We start from the raw sequence: 19,263 nt of genomic DNA, 5'->3' as shown, positions 1-19,263 counted from the left end.
AGCGTCTTAAATTAAAGCTTGCTGTTCTTTTAGTTCAGCCTCATATGAAGCCTTGTTTTTTTCTTTATTTGGAAAAAAAAAAACCCACAAGGAGAAATAATATTTTACCTTATTTTATGATCTCTTCAAAACAAATTCCATGTTGAAGTTGTGACTTCCACTTTGAGAAATCCATGAGTAACATATTACTGCTGACCATTACACCAATTCAGGTATGACGGATTCATATGTTGTTATTTTAGTATATTAATACAGGTGTATTTCTGAACATTTTTGTTTAGCAGGTAAACCATGCAGAAATGCATTGCATCAGTTTAATATACGGATTCACAGGGTGTACAGAACCAAAAGCCAGATAGAGACAGCAGTTAAAAGTGTAAGACCTGTTACTCTCGAGACTGAAATGTTGTGCATGGGAGTTGTGTGAATTGGTGCTCTAAAGTTTAGAGGAATAAGAAAGTGTTAAAAATATGTTTATGGGTTTAGCTTGCTAAAACTTAAAGTTCTCTAATAAATATCCCTTGTTTGTATTCAGAATTCCAGAACTGATCTTGAAAGAGTGCAGGTGCATACTTAGAGTGATTTGAGTTAGTGGAGCATGAAGGTATTCATAAATCTCACTGACCTCAAATAATAGATTCTGGTTTAAGTACCTAATTTGTAACATGATTTTTTCTTTAACTCAGCATATTTTTAACCTCTGAAATAAATAAATATATGGAAATAATACCATTTCTTTTCATAAACTTACAATTCATCAAGAGCAAAAAGGTTATGAATGCCAATTCTGTTGGGAATTCTCGAGATAAATCTGACTGAAGAGTTTTTTAATATAAAATATGAGCTGCTTCAGGTAGAAAGTACATCTCGGACAAGTATCTTCCAAGGAATTAGTCAATTTACAAAAGGCATGTGAAGCTTTTGGTTCAAGTTTCAAAATGCCTGCAAGTGATGGACCACCTGTGAGATACCTAAAACTTACCAAACCATGGGATTCCTAAAGCTTTCTATTTTTGCATTATTACTTCTGCTTTGCAGAAATAAATTTTGTTATGGCAGGCATTGTAGCCTTGGTACTGCTGGAATAAAATTCTCTGCCTGCATTGCTGAGATGATTTCTGGGGACCAGAGAATTACAGCTACACTCAAATACTTTAAATTAAGCGGAATATGATTAACAGAATGTCTCTGGTAAACAGATATGTCATAAGGATAGAGTCATTGATTGTATTTCAAAAGTTGTAAGTTTCATTATTTCACATTATTGTAAATATTGGATTTCCTGTCTAATTAGTCTGTTGTTTTCACTGATAATCATCAATGGCTGCTGCATTGATGGATTTGAAATGTTCTAATGGATTTATAGCCCAGCCTAAACTGCATTGTAGTAAGTGTTTAAGTGACAAAACAGAAACACGAATAAAACATAATGTACATCCCAAAATTAATTTCTGTTTCCTTATTAGGCAATAGTAAAAAATAACAACAGTAATGAAGTGTAGAAATTTCGTCAGGACTCTCAGCAAATCAGATATACCTGCTCTGATTTGCCTCACTTACACTGTTGGTTGATTTAGCACTAAAGATTAAACCCAGTGAACAGAAATATTGGTTGATTGTTCTGAGTATGGAATCATAGGACGTGCTGATTTGGAAGGGATGCACAGGGATAGAGTCCAGCTTCTGGCCCTGTACAGGACTCCGCAAGAGTCACACCATGGGTCAAGAGCATTGTCCAAATGCTTCTTGAACTTTGTCAAGCTGGTGCAGTGACTGCTTCCCTGGGGAGCCTGTTCTAGTGACCAAACACCTTTGAGGTGAAGAACTTGCAGAACCTTTTTTCTGGTACTCAACCAAAACCTCTCCTGACACAGGGGAGTTCTGCATGTTCTTAATGCCGTTCCCTTGGATTCTTCACTGGTGACCAGAAAAGATGTCAGTACCTGCTCTTCTGAGTAATTGCTGTATGAACAGTGTTGCAGCTCTTACTCAGGAGGTCAGTATTTTTCTGATGTTATTTGAAGAAATGGCTATTGCTCTATATGCTCTGGTTCCAGACAGAATGGTAAAGTCACCGTAGTGTTTCTGGCTTGTTCAGAAAAAGTATCTTTTATGGTTTTGGTCTGTTGGGTTCTCCCACCTCTGAAAAATTCTCAGTATTAAATGCTTCCTTAGGGCAAGAACCTGTGTTCTCACTGTGCAAAACTATAAAGGGCAATCTTAGAGTCTTCCCTACGTTTCCTAGTATCACACAGAGTGCGTGTAACAAGTGCTCAGAAGGGGTGCTGAAAAAGGAAGTAAGATGCAGAGCTGTTAGTGAAAAACCTGTGTGAGGCATTAGGACAATATGAGAGGAGCTGCTTTCAAATAAGGGACTGGTAGTTCCTGTTCACAGAATATCTGTTGGGCTAGGGATTGAGTTAACTTATTGGACTTCTTAGAAAACTAATACTGCTTCACTTTTCTGCTAACCCCTCATGAGAAATTCTAAGGCACAAAGATTTGCTTTTGTACTTCTGACAAATGGAAAATACAAAACTGAGTATCAACTGTTACTTCTAGCAGTTTCTTAGTATGACAACATATGTTCCAAACTGATTTTACTTGCCTTGTATATGGCATTTCAAATCTCAGTTAAAATTCTTTGCTAAAAAAATGTTCAGTCTACCAGACTTTACCTGAAGGACCATATTCATTGGCTTCATAATTAGACTCTTTGGTGTCTGTAGAAACAACAGTTGCACGTTCTAGTGAATAAAGAAGGAATTCAAGGTTGGTGCCCAGACAAAACCTGTCACATGGCCAGGACCCTGCAGAGCCACACTGCCTGATGCACTGACATGCTGGGGGTGAGCAATCTGTTTTCTGATAGCTCTGTTCACTTTACTTGCGGCTAAAATGCAGGGACCGAGCTAGTAAGTTGTCAAGAGCTTGGACTGCCTAGTTAGCACAGCAGAAAGAGAAATTGAATTTATCATGGTTTATTAATTTTGGGCCACTGCCATTTGTGCTGGACCCAAGAACTTCACCGTGTCACTTGATGTTATTCCTCTAAACTTATATCTGCAGGCTTTGCTGTTATGCAAGGTTTCCCAGTCTCTTACTGCTTAATGGGAATATTAATAAAATATTTCTGTTGCAAATTTAAAATGTTTTTTGTTTCAGACATTTTACTGAGTGGTGCTTTGAAAATTGTGCTAGAAGACTGTTCTTAATTCACACATGGTCATGGCAGTCCTCCTCGTTATCCTCTTGGCTCTGTGGTGAAAAAAATTTACTGAGGTCCTGACATCCCTCCCCTTGACATGAGGGATGAAGGGAGCCAGCAACATTGCTCTCATAATACTATTTAGCTGCTATAGCTGTGTGAAAGCTTGACTGAAGTTATATTCTTGTATTTGTATGTCTTTTCCAGTTCATGCAACTATTTGGTTCGTTTCGTGACCTTAGTAAAAGGTCTGACCTTTTACTGACCTTAGTAAAATCTTAATGACTTTTGTAAGCAAACCACCTTTTTGCTCTTAACTTTTTTCAGATAGCCTTTTAATTAAAAATGCATGATTTACCTTCTGTAGGCTGTTCCTTATTTGTACATGTTTGTGTATTTCTTTTGTTTCGTCTGTAAATCATGTCATGTCTCTCTAATTGACGTTAGTGGTGTTTGGACCCTACTGGTTCTTTAAAGAAGATGAGCAAAACATATTCTCAGTGAAGTTGCACATTGTTTTCTTACATAAGAGAAATCTGAAGCTCACTGTATTCTATAAATTACATTGACTGATTTATCTTAATAGAGACTGGTTTTCTCTTTTAAAAGAAAGGATCAAGTCTTTTCTTCTTAATGTGACCTAATACATTTAAGAAAATGCCACTGACAGTAAGTATTTAAAAGCAGTCTGCAACAAATTAGGAAGACATTAAGAAAACACTGCTGACATAGTAGTCTTATTTGTATTGAGTGACATTGCTTAATTGCATTCTAATAGATTCTCTAGTTCTTATTTTTGCCACAGCCCAGAAAATCCTATCTGTGTGTGAGACCCAAAAATCCTAATCTTAGTCCTGAATCTATCTTTGTGAAGTTCTTCTAAAATGGAGAAAGCAGATGATGTTCACTGCATCTTGATTTTTATCTGGTGTGCAGGGTAAGGGGTAAGCGTGTCAATTTCTGTCTGCTACCATGCGGTGTTCTTCTGTTTCAGAATTGTTTGTTGCTGATCACACAGCACAGTTTTGAAATGGTTTTGCATTTTATTTTTTCTATAATTTAAACACTTGAGCACATAGATTTGTGTGTGTGTGTAGGCAGATTGTGTGACTTTAGGGGGTCTAAATGGTCTACAAGAGTTAGAGACAATTTAGCTTTGAAAAATCTGTAACTCATCAAAAATTGCAGTCATTTTGGTGATGGAGGGAGACCATTGTTTTATATACAGGTCATCTAATATCTCAGAGCTTTTCACTACTAGGAATGATAGGTATCTTTCTCTTTGGTTTGTTTTCTGTAACTGTGTTCTGACGAGCTGGCTCTTGGAGAGCTCTAGTCATGCCAAAGCCAGTGTGAAAATGCGGGGTAAAGGGCATTGTGATATAAGGTGGAGGATGTTTCCATCTTGCAGAATCATATCTTAAATTCAAGTGGGAAAACCCGTAGAAAGAAATAGAGGATGTAATTTGATTGCTGTGAAACATGCATATACATACTTGATGAGGAATAGGTGGTGTGTATTGCTGCACCTTGAAGTTTTTCAGCTGTGCTGCTCCAGTGCATTGTGAGAATTTACTGCTGTGAAGTCTTGAAAAAGTATTTTTAAGAAACTGTAGTCTTCTGATTTAGCACATCAAAGCTCTTCAAATTGCTAGGCAAGAGAAGGATCAAATATTTGCAAACTTTACGGTGATAAATATACATACATGTAGCAACTAGAGTACTTGCAGCCTGTCAGATGCCATGGTTAGGGTCAGGATAAATCTGCTTGTCTCTTAGGATGATTGCAGGGAAGGCCTAAAAATATTCTGTTCTTATGGCTCTGGTGCTGCACAATGATAGTTGGTGTTTTGTCTTCTAATTTTGCTGCTTTTTCCTGTTGCTTACAAGGTAGATGCACTGGACTGGGTGATTATAATTTCTACATACATAACCCTTCAGGTTTACTTTTCATCACATTTCATATACCAGAATCAGAGAAAATATGCTTGCTTGCTTTCTATATCCCTGTCATAGGAAGAAAACACAGTCTATCTCTTCCAGTGGACCATAACTTTCACTCTTTACTGTTACCATTTGGCTGACCTCTTTGATCTAAAAAACTTTCTGTAAAGACAGTGGCAGCTTCCCAAGCAGCATACAGAAATGCTGATATTGGCCCTGAGCCCCATATCCAGTTAGTGTTCTTGCTGTCTGTTCTGTCATCTTAGCCTTGCTCTTTGACCCTGCATTCTGCTTTTCATACAAGCAGGGAATTTAGAGTACTTCACCTTTGCTGTTGTTTTGATAATTGCAAGAATGGATAATTACTCTAGTTTCTCCAGTAATGGGCTTTTCCTTGTATATTATTTAGTTTTAGATACTCCTCTTCTTTCTCCCAGTTTCCATCCTCTGTGTTTTCATTCCTTTCTCTGACTTTTCTCAGGAAAAAACTAGATGGGTCCTCCATAGCATTCATGTTGTACGCAGCTTCTGGTAGTATTTTGGAGCAGCAGTTGAAGCCTTGGCACCTGGTTTTGTAATAGTGCAAGGCTGACGACTTTGTGTGAAAAGTGCTGAGAATATTTTAAGCTGTACTGACTGTTATTGATGGTGAATGCCATCATTCATGGCACATTTTCGTAATCGGTTTTTCTCAGGCTGACTTCATAATTGTAACACCGTTTTCCAGAATGGTGCAGTATCATAGTGCCAAGTGCAGTCTTGTACACTGTGTAGTGTTAGGTTACTGATTTATCTCTACCTCTAGAGGAAGACACCTCTCTGTGTGGTCTCAGCCTGAGGGCAGCATCCAGGACTGTCATTTTGCTGAAGAGTTTACAAAGTTATACTTTTATTCAAAACTTGATATTTTTACAGTTATGTAAACATGAATTAAAGAGAGAAGTACTTTATGCCCAGAATGTTATGGGTCTTGTATTCAAAGTATTAGTGTAGTAAAACAGTTAAAGACTGGATAACTGAAGACTGTATTCTTTAACCCAAAGAACTGCCAAATATGTTGCTAACACTCTCAGATAAGCTTAATTAGGGAAATCTGGCTCTAGAGTTTTGAATTTAATAGTAGTTTGTGTTCATTTGGATGGCATTGGTGTTCTGATGAAGCTTCAACTAATAAGTGTGTTCCAAGGGAGTCTATGCTCTGGTGGTTCTGGAATGCTTTGTGAAGACACTGTTACCTCAAGTGGCTATAAATGAGAGAGTTTACAGTTTGTCCTTGGGATTATGTTGGGACACTGAGTTCTTACTTTCTGGTTCAGAAGTGCCTGGTGGCCAAGCTACAAATATTGGGGTAATAAAATGTTGTGATGTTTTCTTTAGAGAGATTTATTGGGTATGTTGGTGTAGTGCATGTGTATGTGTTTGCATCACTGGTATGTATAACTTGTACAAACTTAATCTTTAGGTATTTGTTTAAGGGGTTGGGTGTGTGATGGATTCTTCCAGGTATTGCTCAATAACTTTTTTCAATGTATTAGTAATGTTTACTGCCCTTTTGTATAATGCATATAATTTATTGAGTGTTGAAATGCAAAGATATCCTGCATTCATCACTTGAAAACATTCTTACCTCTCTTCCCATTTTTCTGTTAAAAATATCTCAATTGCTGAGATCTGACATTAGAACCAGGAGGAAATCTTTCCTTAAGAGAAGTTTCTTTATCTTGTATCCATTTTTTATTTTGATTTAACTTAATTTTTGTGCACACTTACTTCAGTTAAAAGTGATGTCCTAATAACTTACCTCTCTTCCACTTTTCTGTTGAGAAACTTGTTTCAGGTGACAAAGTAAAAATTCATGAAAGATAAAGTGAGGAATTTTGAACTTGCACATAAAACTAGGAAGATTGACTGGCTGTTAGACTGTGATATCAATTTTCTCTTGCTGTTAACATTTTCTTAACTACAGTGGGTCATAGTAGATAATATGAGTTTACGGAACCAGTTTTAGTTGTCAGACACTTTTGGACATGCTAATGATATGGCAAAATGTATGTTTAGGTTTCTGGGGGGTTGGTTTGTTGGTTTTTTTTTAATAAGTAGTTGCGTACATGTTTTTATAAGCAAGTGTAAAGTACAGGTTAACATACATTTCACTGACTACCCATTTCACTGTCAGACAATACTAAAGATGACTGAGAAAATTTTTTTGTATGAAAACCAAAATTAATTTTTCAGCTTTCAACTCATTAGTTGGGTGGGGGAAAATGGCTTTAAAGATGCTAGTGAAGAAGGAAAACATCTTAAACAAAGATTATAACACTACTGTTTGAAGAGTCATCTTCAGTTTGACTAGTATAAGAATTAAGAGGAAAGACTTCCTTAAGTTTAAATGATGTGTTGGAAGTTCATTACGCTAGAAGATTCACTCCATGAATTTAGGCAAAGAAAGGTTTCTGCTGATTCCACTTTCCTGTGTGTTGGGTGTGTTTGTTCCTTAACATGACTTGAGAGTTCTGAGGAGGGACTTACGTCACTTAGCTTGCCAGTGTTTTTCCCTGGCTTCCGTAGTCATGTTTAATATCTTAGTTCAACAGCTCAAGTGGTGACACAGTTTTCTGGATGGGATATTGCACCATTACATACTAAAACAAGTTTGCCTGCCTTCATGTAGAAAGGAGTCTTACATTCCTGCGAATTTGTCACAAATTTCTAATGTTTTCTTAATAAAAAGAACACATGCTTTAACAAAGATCAGAAACTGAATGGTCTTTCTTTGATTTAGGAAAAGAGTTGAACTGTGAAAAACCTCTGCAGTCGCAGTTATGTACTTAAATTAACTTTGCAGAAGTGACTTTATTCCTGTCAGGATTTTGCTTTGATTTGTGTAACAGATTGCTAACGTTAGGCCCAAGAGTCCACTTAGATTTAACAGGAAAGAAAGAGACTGTTTTTGTAAGGTACAGAAGGTCTCTAATGTTATGTCTTTATAGCCTTGTGAAGTTTTCTCATGCATTTTTATTACGAAGTCTAGTAATGTAGATTATTTACAGAGCATTTGATTTTCACATCCTATAGTGAAATTTTGGTAATACCTCACATAAAATATTTTTCTGTGCATTTTCAATGTGGCCTGTGTTTTAAGTTACTGCATGGTGTAGGTTTGTACAGCAGGTTTTCCTTATAGTGTGACCCAGGAATCAGCATGAGTTCTTTGGTCATGCTCGGCATTGCTCCTGCAAGTTTAGAAGACCATTGTGATAAATACTGGGAAAGGTGATTTGTAATTCTTGTCCATTCCCAAATGGTTATCTGTATATAAACTCTGTTGTATGCTTGAGGTAGTACTTTTGTTTGTGTTAGTGTTTGAGCAGTAGGTGTACTGTTTAATCACTAGGTGATCTGTTTTATGTCTTCTGCTGCAGAAAATTAAGATTTATCTCTGTTATTGCTGTCTGTTATAAAAGGCTAAAAAAAAAAAGCTCTTGCTTCTGAGTTGTGCGTTATCCTATTTACACAATGATAATGGAGAGTACTAGTTGAGTATCTTCAAGTAATGAATGTGCAGAGATGTTCAGATACTGAACTCACCGTGTTAAACACTAGGGTAATTAATTTATCCTTTTTATTTGGGAGGAAATATGCTCAAAAATAAGTGCAAATGTTGTGGTGCTTTACACCCACAGTGTTTGAGTATGCTTTTTAAGAGAAACCAATACTTCCCTTTTAACTGCCCTGTTTACATCATTAGGAAGATATGCAAATGGTTGTAGGTGTGTGGTTGCTTCTCTGTGAGTTTTTTTGTTGGTTGGTTGGTTGGGGTTTTTGGGGGAGTGGGTTTTTTGTTTGTTTTCAGTGGATTTTTTTGGTAGATTTTGTTTGGGTTGATAAGGAGGAAAAGAATCAGTAGGTGTGGATGAGAATTTTTGTGGGAGGCGAGGAGAACTCACAGAATATGGTTCCGTAAGACGCGGTCCCGTTTGGACTTGTCTACCTGCTGCCAGGGCTAGGAGTTTGTACTTGTCTTTGTTCTTACCTCTTTACCTCCCTGGTCTCAAAACATTTTCTTCTGACCTTAATGCCAATCTTGTCACCTTTCAGATTATTGTGATCTGTTCTGGCATGCCAATTTGACCAAAACCAACCAAACCAAAGTATTTTGTGACATTCTGCAATCTTGTTGAATTAAAATGACTTAGTGACAGATTTTACAAGCTCAAAAATGTCAAAACCGACAATGGCTGTACAACCCAGAAGTGGAGAGCCATAAGGGAGCAGTCAAGAGCAAGTGTAATGAGACTGCAGGTCTTTGGCAGCAGCAAACTAGCACAGCTTAGCAGTCGAAGGAATCATGCTGACAGTCTCTTTTTTGGTTCTTGCCATAAATTCATGAACTACAGATTCTGTTTGGAAGGCTGCAAAAGTAGGGCACACTTGAAAGCCTCATCAGCTTTGTTCTGTTCTAGCAGTTGGCAGAGTTAGTTATGCACAAACATATGAGTTATGTGAGTTCCCTGAAAAAGCTACTGAACTGTTTGCAAATATTAAGTAATGTGGCTGACACAGTGTAAAGAAACTATGGCACTACAAATTCTCAACGTTTTTTTCAGCCTGCAAAATTAGGAGTTTTGACTTTGCCATTTTTCTTCTCAGGACTGAGAAGCATCCCAGCAGATTTCATGGACGTGAATTTGGTTAAGCATAATCTTCTGCAAACTTCAACTGTCACCCATTGGTTCTTTAGAAAATACCTTTGCCATAGTTATCCATTGCACTTGTCCTGGCTGAGGAGAGTTTCTTTCTTCCATAGTAGCAAAGGCTTCTGTCATTTATGTCTAGCAGGGCATCTTATCATAGTGGTAGTACTGAAACGCCTAAAAAAATTAATACACACTGCCATAGCTGGTATGCCTTACAGTTCCCCCCAGAAAAATCAACTACAGATTATGCTAATTAGACAAAGAAAACCTTACACCCATGAAGAGAAAATACTTCTGAAGAAAAATTTTGAGATCTATGCAGCAGTTTTTTAGGGATTTGCTTAATGAAACAGTTGCCACCATCTCAGATGAGTTTAAGAATGAAAATCTTGTGACATCAGAGACCTGAGCAGCTAAAACAGTTTCTGTGGGTTTTTTTTCTCTATAAATAATTAGAGAAGAGCTCAAATGAAATGTGGCTGTTCTGCGTTTGTGGTTGTGATTGTGAGTCCTATGAAGTGAAGAAATCAATTGTATAGTTTTGTGATTGATGTCCTGTTTTTCAGACTGTCAATTTTTAGAAGTTTCAACCCATTTTTGTGGTCAGAAAAAAAAGTCAGAAGATCCTTATCCCCTTCACCCCCACATACCTATGAGTAACATGGTGACACAGCTAATGAGGTTATATCATTGGGGATGATTTTAAAGAGGCTTTTAAAATCATCCCTGATGCTCATTCAGTTAATCTTGTGAAACAGAGTTGAAAAGAGAGCCTATGGAGGATGGCCACATGAAAGAAGCTAACACATGTTACATAATATCGTAAGATTTTACTTTCTTGAACTTGCAAAGTCTATCGTTCAATCATATAAAATTGGAAGACAGTCTTGGTCCCAGTATAATCTCTGAATACTGTTGAATTAGATAGCTAACATTTTGGCATTTTTGGATGAAAGGTTTTGATGAATAGCTGTATTTCCATTTTCTTTAGGTGATGTTTCTTAATTGAATTCACCAGATACTGGAGTATTAAAATAAGTGAAGTTAATCTTTCTTTAGAGTATTGCAAATATGGATTAAGAATAACTTGCTATGAAGTACTGCCATTTTGTGTGGGTTTAAACAGCAAGTGAGATGTAAATTGTGGAACACTGTAACTTCAAATTAATATGGGATTAGTTAATTTAGCTTTGGTTTAGTCCCCTCTTTGAAGTGACAGTGTCATATACATACTAGTGCACATGAGCATTGGCTATTAATACTGTGTTTTACAAAGTGAAATGGTGGCAAGCACTGACATTAAAAATAACATGCTGAAAAATATGGGGGTTAAAATGAGACCAGAATGCAAGAGCTTGTGCTAACAAGGACATATTTTCAAGGGGGTTGGAGGAATCTTATTAGAGAACTAAAATAGCAGGGAATATAACTACCATTTAAAGTGAGGACAGGCATATTTACTTTTAAGACAATGAAAGCTGAAGTCTTAGCTGTGAATGGGTGATAAGAAATTACTGTCTTGTTATCATGCTTCTGGCTGTCCTGTGAGATCTGTTAACAATCCCTGGAATTCTAGGAATTTCTTTAGTCTTCATTTGTTATGCTTGAAGGTTTCTAAGCGTTTAGAAAACTTCTAATTAAGAGAATTCCTTTTTTCTCATACTACCATGTCATATTTTCATTGCAGCTTGTAGACATCTATGTTATCCACTCATATCTTTATATAAAATAAGCGGGTTTTGTCAAAGGGATTACTGGTGTTGAAGATTTGATTAGAAGTGAGTATTCAAATGTATGCATAGTTGTAGCCCATTAATCTAAGCCGTGGTGGGATGCTAGAGTGATTTATCTGTGTGCTGTTTGTGCTGTTTTGGGGCGATGTGGGTGTCAGACCATTTAACGAGCTGTTGTGTTGGATGTTTCTGTGAGCTCTCTTTTGAAACCGCTTTGGGGTTTTTTTTCAGGTTTTCACTAATTGCTGCAGAGACTGCCCTCTGCTGTGCTCTTCACAGTTTAGGGCTTGTCAGCACGACTGTGTTGAAGCTTAATCGAGGACGCAAAATTTTGAACAGAGCCTAGAACCTAAATACTATGTTACAGAATTGTTAAATGTACTTAACTGACCTGGCAAGTCTTAACTTTTTTGTCTAGCTGTGACTTTTAGCAATAAGCTTCTTGAAACCGGTTGAAGTTTGTTTCTGTTGTCATTCTCTCTCACGTCAGCTGAAACTTAATTCTCCTCCCTGTCCATTTTTCATTTGATCTAAAAAGCAGAAATTATTGGTATGTGAGTGGTAGTGTATGTTTAAAACAAAGGGAATTGTGGGATATTATATGTTTATTCTTAGTGTTTTCAACAATTGTTTCAAATCTCAGTCAATTTAGGAAACCTTTAGTTTGTGTAGTTGAAAAGAAAATAGTGTTGATAAATCAATAGAGAGATTTGTTACAACTAGAGAAGGCTTCATGTGGAGTGGTTCTGTGCTATCATGTGAGTGTTTTGACCTGTGCTATCAATTTTAGCTGATTAAAGGAGCTCACTGTTGCCGTACCCACCAAGGAAGGTTGCTGCTGATAGAACATGCAGCATTTGTCTCACAGTGAGATGGGCAGGAATTTAAATAAGCCTTAATTGTTCTTTCCTCTTCATACATCTGCTGCATTTATCTGTGTCTTGCATATATTTTACTGGAAAGGTGCAGTTGCTGAAAAGAGATCTGAGTGAGGTGGCTGCTGATTGACGTGATGTACATCTCTTATTGGTGCCTGTTTTTCATGGAAAACACTTAGTTCATATCTGTTTTTTAGGGAGTCTCCTTGTGTCTTTCAGTGTTGATATTGTAGGCCCATTCTTGAGCTGTGACTTTTTGGATTGGTGACATTGCATTAACAAATCAACATGCCTAGTAAAATCTGATGTCTTAAATAGACCACAGTTCTTAGATGGAAAACCACTGTGGTACAAAAAGGTGCTTATAATGTTCCAGGTTTGCAGGCTGAGCAACTTGTTTATACCATTTATAAAACTGGAATCTAACCTTAGCATCTGAATTTTCAGTTTCATCAATTTCTCTGTGCTTTAATGCTGCAAATTAGCATTGCTATTGTTCTGGTATAAATGTAACTTAGAAACAGTTAACAATGAAAATAATGATCAATTTGACGTTGTAGTCCTTTCTGCTGTTGATCCACATATTTTGAACATTTAAGTGAGTGTGGAATGCTAAAACCTCTTGGCATGTCTGAGAGCCCTTTGAAATTCACACGTTGTACTGAATTACTGTGCTTGACAGGTGTTAAAAGGACCTCTCTTTTGAAATTATTAAAACCAGCGTCAGCTGGACAGTAAAGGAAGAGTTTGCTTCCAATACTAGAGTCTATGCTAGAATATTTAGTTAGACAAAAAAATAGTATAAATAATTAATATTAGACTGAAAAAAACAAACCATGCCAGAAACAATTTTCTTGAACATGTTGCAAAGCTAGTGTAAGGAATTTTTTTTTTATTGCGGGCTTTTTTTATAAATTAAAGAAAACAAGGTGTCATAAATTTTTTAACTTTTACTTATTTTTGCAAAACATCAGTCTGCTCCAGGCTATACCAGTTATTTCAGGTACTATTATGAGTCATAGGAATTATCTGTGAAGTATTTTCTGTCATAAACTCTAATCTTCTACTCTCACTGAGTAGTGGCAGTTAATTTTATGCCATGCAACATGGTTTGTGTTGCATTTTTCATTATGTAATTGCCTTCCAAGTCTCCAAATCTTACAGATTCACTGAAATACCATTGAAGAAAAAATGGAGCATAGGAGATGATGCAAGGAAAGCTAGGAATTATTTTTTATTTTCCTACACTGAGTTTCCATTTGTAGAATTAGTGAAGTGTTTTACTTTGTTACTTTTTGATTTTTATGGCTTAGGTTTTGTTTGCATAGAATCTGGAGTACTGAGTAAAAGTACCAGAAGACACACTGTTATATGAGCCATTAATAATACATGGCAGAGATCTGTAGCATAGTTTCATGCTCATATTTTATTAGTAGTTCAGATATCAGGAAACATCTTGTATGTGATTTTAATCTAATTTCTAATCCACTTCAGCAACGTAGAATTCATCTTCTAGATGTTTTAAATTAATATTTTAATATACTGTGTCTGTGGTATATGACTTTAAGGTGATGATAAATCCTTGCAGTGTGCTAATGTTTAATACATATTTCTTGTGTTTATATTAAAATTACAAATGCAGGTTGGGCTTTTATACTCTAATCTGTGCCAAAACTAGTGAAATTTCACTGGAGGTAAGAACTGAACTTCCTTGCAGTCATTCAGAATTTGTAGCTTTAATGAATTTTAAAAAGGGAACTATCAGGTCTAATCATACTTCTAGCACTGAAAGAATTTTAAACACTGCTGAAATGCAACACAAAACCTCAGCCTCCAGAAAACGTCATTTTTGCTCTTTGGAAGTTGCTGGAGCAAAACAAATTTAATTTTACTGTACAGAATTTAGTTGTTAAAGCAATTAGGATTGCTATGCACACCAGCCGCTGTCCCCAGGAAGCAAGTGAAAACTTAAACCACATTACAGCATTTCAGTATCTGTCAGTATATATTTTATTCTAGCATCTGCCTTGCACACCAAGATGATTGCATTTATGTATGTTTATTCTTTTACAGAGCTTTTGGGGTCTGTGCTTTGTTTAGTGTATTTAGGGTGTTTAAAAAGACGGTAGAAACCTGACATTTTTAGCTGTATGAAGAATGGTGGCTTGTAAAATATAGTATTTTTGAGAATAGCAAATATAGTTACCAAGATAGTACTTGTGTTTTTTAATTTTGCTGTTATGAACTTGCATCAGAAATATGGTTTGTGTGCTGTTCATAATTATGTCCCAGTCAAAATTTTATTTGATGCCCAATGGTGACCAGAGTGAGTGAAGTACTGTTTTTTAACAGCTGTTCTAACATTATCAGTTTTTCGAAACCTTCCTCTGGAAGCCAAAAATAAAAGTAATGTATGAAGAAGAGACTTTGACATACACTCTCCAGGACTGTGTTGGTAGGACTTGTGAAACGAAGTTGGACAGCGATAGTCATAAATCTGCTTTCTTTTGGAAAGCTCTATGTGTCATGTGCAAGCACTAAGATTCCCCAGTTAGATATCAGCAGTTCAAAGCAAGATGGTCAAAGCCATGATTTAACCCTATTAAACTCTGAGTAATCAAGATGTGTAACAGACACTTGTACATATCTATAAAGTATAGGAACTGCTGCTTCCAAGTTCTGAAGTGGAAAGGAATTTTCTTAATTACAAATGTTATAATGTAGATTGTACATATGAAGTAGTAAAAATGACTGTTATTCAGTAAGTTGGCAAATTTTCCTCCTTGGAACTAAAATGTTAATTTGGCAAAATAAGCTTCTCTTGGGCTGTAAGTGTGTTTCATTGTTTAATCCACAATATGCAGAGAACAGACTTGGTGCAGCAACCTTTCCTTATTGTTGCTCTCACAGAATTTTAAAATTGCAAAGGAAACCTTCAGAAGGAAAAATCAAGAGAACAGTTTCTAAAATTATTCATCTTAAGACTTTTGATGCCATGCATATTGATTAAAATAAAATTTTCTGTTCCTAATACCTCTCTTAAGCTGAATCTTATTTTTAACCTCAGCTATACCACACCTTAATTTCAGAACCAAATTAAAGATTTTATCAGTGTAATATTTTACATTTTACATCCTAAGGACTATTGTGGAGAGGTACTTGAGAGCTGACCTGGTTTTTTTCCCCTTATATGTTTATTTCATTTGTTGCAGTTGGGCAGTAGCATTTTTCCAAAACAGTTGGGATGGGGATTTGTGATGTCTGATGCAGACCTGAGACAACAGGAAGAAGGAGGAGAGGGGCTTAGGTTTGGAAGAGGTCACCCATTATCGTAAGTTCTTTGATTAAAGGAAGTTGTTCAGCATTCCAGACTTGCAGCATGCCTATGCTTTTATGGATGACCAGCTAGTTATATCTAGGGGTCAGGTTTTTGTGTATTTGGTTTGATGTTTCCATAAGGTCGAATTTTAAGTTGTCTGATAAGATGATATTTTGTATCATCTTTTGTATAATCTGAGAGTGATTCTTTTGCTGTACTGCTTATTCCTGATTTTAGAAGTATCTAGCTTTTTGGGACACCAGAAATACTTTTTCTTTTAAATTCCAAAACTCTTAAATTGTCATTGTGGTTTTCTGACTGTTGCTGTTAAAGTGTGATTGCAAGAGAGCTCTGATTTTCTGAAGCTTTTGTTTATTTTTTTCGTGATTGACTCAGATCTTGAATACTGAAAGTAGGCAGCTATTGTCACAGGTGACTTAAGTGTCTTGGTACCCTGTTCAAAGATTTTATATGCCCTTTGTGTTTTTTTTATACTGAAAACACACAGTTTATACTGAAAATGTGAGCAGTGTTACTAAGATTGCGTGTTACTCCTGACTACATTTTTGTTTCTCTTATCTTCAGTTCACATCACTAAACTAAAGAGATTTACAATCTTCTCACTCTATATACAGATACGAGGTTTTGATGTGCAATTTTTGTAGCTGGCACATGACATTTGATGGAGCATATGTGGCTAATCTCATTGTAAATATTCTTGACCAGTTTTTAAGCATTGGCCATCAACTAAGTTTTCTGCTACTTCTTTCTGATTAAGATTGACTAGAGAGGGTGACATCATTTAGTTTACACGATTGAGTGTAAAATTGTGTTTTACTTCTTTCAGGTCCTCACACCCAGTTTTTGACTTTTTTAGCACTGATTAAATCCATATTATTCATCACCTCAGCAACCTTCTTCATTGTTTCAGCACCTGTTGGCTGTACCCTATAGACTCAGGAATGTGATTTTTCTTTCAGCTTGTCAGAGTTGAAAAGAGATGACTGTAGCTTTGAAAAGGCTCAGTGTTCAGACAAGCTATGGCCAATACAACTTGAATTAAAAAGAATTTGAATTATCTTCCATCCATAGTTAAAATAGTGGTCTTTGCAGTTTTATTGTTCCTAATGAGGCTTCCTTTTTGGGGATTGGTATTTCTGTATGGAGGAGTTGCCTTTCAAAAGGGGAAATGTAGCTTTCTGAGGATCATTTTGCTAATTTTTTATACGCCTTTCTCTGAATTTCACGGAACTTTTTTTTTAAAGTGGTGCTTTATATAACCTTTTCTAAATGTGAATTTTATGTGGCTTTATTCATTGAAACGCTGTTTTAAGTTGGGCACTAACTGAAGGCTTTACAGGCACTGAGTGATTGTGGGGTACTTGCAGTGCCAGCCCCAGTACCATGTAGGTTTTAATTGGCTTTTTTTGCCTCGTTTTTTTTTTCTAAGTATGTGAGTGTTGAGCATTGGATATTGAGCATACCAGTGGAGTGCAATTAAGTGTCTTTTAAGGGCAAAAAATTTTACTACCACAGAAATACTTTAATTTTCTTCTTGAAAATATTTTAGTAATAATTATTTTACTAGCAAGGGCTAGAGAGAAAACAAGTAAAGGAAATAGTTTTGTTGTTGCTGTACACTGTGTGCTACTCCTCATGAAAATGAAAAACTCTACGTATTTAGAATTGCAAGCTGGCAAAATCCTGTGTAGGAGTTTCTATTGCTGCTCCTCCGAAACAGAACTATAGACATTTAATTTTCAAATTAATTACAACATAAACATCCTTCCTTTCCCCCTCCAAACGCAAACATTTGGTGTAAGAATGTTGGTGATTTGGGGTTTTGCTTTTGGGGGCTTTTTTCTGCCTTGGTGCTTCTGGTGTGTAATAAAACTTAGAGATACTTCCTTTCAATAAATTTTGAAAAGTGATAAAATGTGAATTGAAAAATTAAGTATATTGTTAACCTGATATATAACTATTCATTAATTTTATGACCTTCTAATTGGACAGATTGTGAGTAACATATCACTGACAAAAAGGCAATGTGGTATAAAAGACACTGTTACATGTATTATATATAAGAAATGAGTGGTTATATTTATCAGGGCACCTAAGCTCTTTAGCCTGAATCATCAGGAATAAGAAACCAGATTAAGGTGTGTGTAGTATAGTGAAATGTCATACTTGACTGTGGAAATTAATTATTCTTTGTCAAATCAATATGTCTGTACTCCCACACAAGGATTTTAACTCTTGTATTTAATCCTTCCTGCTTTAATGCATACCTATAGGAAGTATTAAGAGTAGCTGCTAACCAGAATTGTCCAAACCTTTATCCTAGGACTTGATCTATACTTGGAATTGAGTAAGTGCAGCTCCTGTCTGCTTTAGATAGTATCTTTTGGATGAACTCTTATGTCAGACCTGTCTTCTCTGAATCCAGGAAGCAATGTTTACATAAAACACCTCAATTTACAAACAATAAATGCAAATATCTTTACTTGTGGGCAGCATACTCAACTTCATGTTAACAGGTTGTTTATAACAAGTTTGTCATATTTAGTGTTTGTAGGATTGTAAGCATGGTTTGTGTTGGAATTTTTAAGAATGAAAGCACGAATTAAAACTTGAGTGAGAACCCTCAGGAAACTGCTTATTTGCATTTGTGTTAAGTACAGAACCACCGTGGCTTTCACTGGGGAATACAAGAGATTTTAACATTAGTTTCAACAGTGCTTCCTTTTGAACATTGGCACCTGAAGTCTACCAAAATATATGAAGCAGATTTGTGAGGATTCTGTAGTTCTTAGTAGGGGAAGAACCACTGTGTAAATCTGACGCAAAGTTCCATTGTTCTGATGCCTGGGGGCCTTAGGTGTTTCCTTACTGGTCCAGTTGCTCACTAATTTCTTTTCTTTTGAATATCTGTCATTAGATTTTCCTCCTGGATGCCTCTTCAAGCGTCTTGTGATGGAAGGGAAATATTTTTGAATTTATAATGGATTTTACACAATATCGGAACACAAACTGGCCTAATAGCAGCATTTTGGTTTGAAGAGCAGAAGCATAATTACAAATAATCATGACAACTTCTCATATGAATGGACATATCACAGAGGATTCTGACAATGAAGCAAAAAATGTGGATCTCGTGTCCCCTGAGGAACCTCAGAAGCACAGAGAAATGGCTGTTGATTGCCCTGGGGACCTGGGCTCCAGGATGATGCCCATGCGGCGCAGTGCTCAGCTGGAGCGAATCCGTCAGCAGCAGGAGGACATAAGGCGCAGACGAGAGGAAGAAGGAAGGAAACAAGAACTGGACCTTACTGCTTCCATGAGGCTAAAGAAACTAGCACAAATTCCTCCTAAAACTGGAATAGATAATCCAATATTTGACACTGAAGAAGGGATTGTTTTGGAGAGTCCTCATTACACTGTGAAAACACTAGGTGGGTAAAATGCAATGAGTGGGCTCACAAAG

The 19,263-nt window shown here is 36.4% G+C and overlaps 1 protein-coding gene across 1 annotated transcript in view; it reads left to right on the top strand.

Moving 5' to 3' along the window:
- PALS1 (protein associated with LIN7 1, MAGUK p55 family member) overlaps positions 1-19,263 on the top strand; it is a 56,019-nt gene that overhangs the window by 8,727 nt on the left and 28,029 nt on the right. Inside the window, exon 2 of the mRNA XM_066321390.1 lies at positions 18,718-19,231. Within this exon, the coding sequence (XP_066177487.1) occupies positions 18,865-19,231 (367 nt within the window). The 5' untranslated portion in view covers positions 18,718-18,864. The remainder of the gene's footprint in view (positions 1-18,717; positions 19,232-19,263) is intronic.

Source organism: Sylvia atricapilla, chromosome 6, assembly GCF_009819655.1.
Source record: "Sylvia atricapilla isolate bSylAtr1 chromosome 6, bSylAtr1.pri, whole genome shotgun sequence".
Lineage (NCBI taxonomy): Eukaryota > Metazoa > Chordata > Aves > Passeriformes > Sylviidae > Sylvia > Sylvia atricapilla.
Note: the sequence above shows the minus strand (reverse complement) of the source record. Positions and strands in the feature narration are given on the sequence as shown.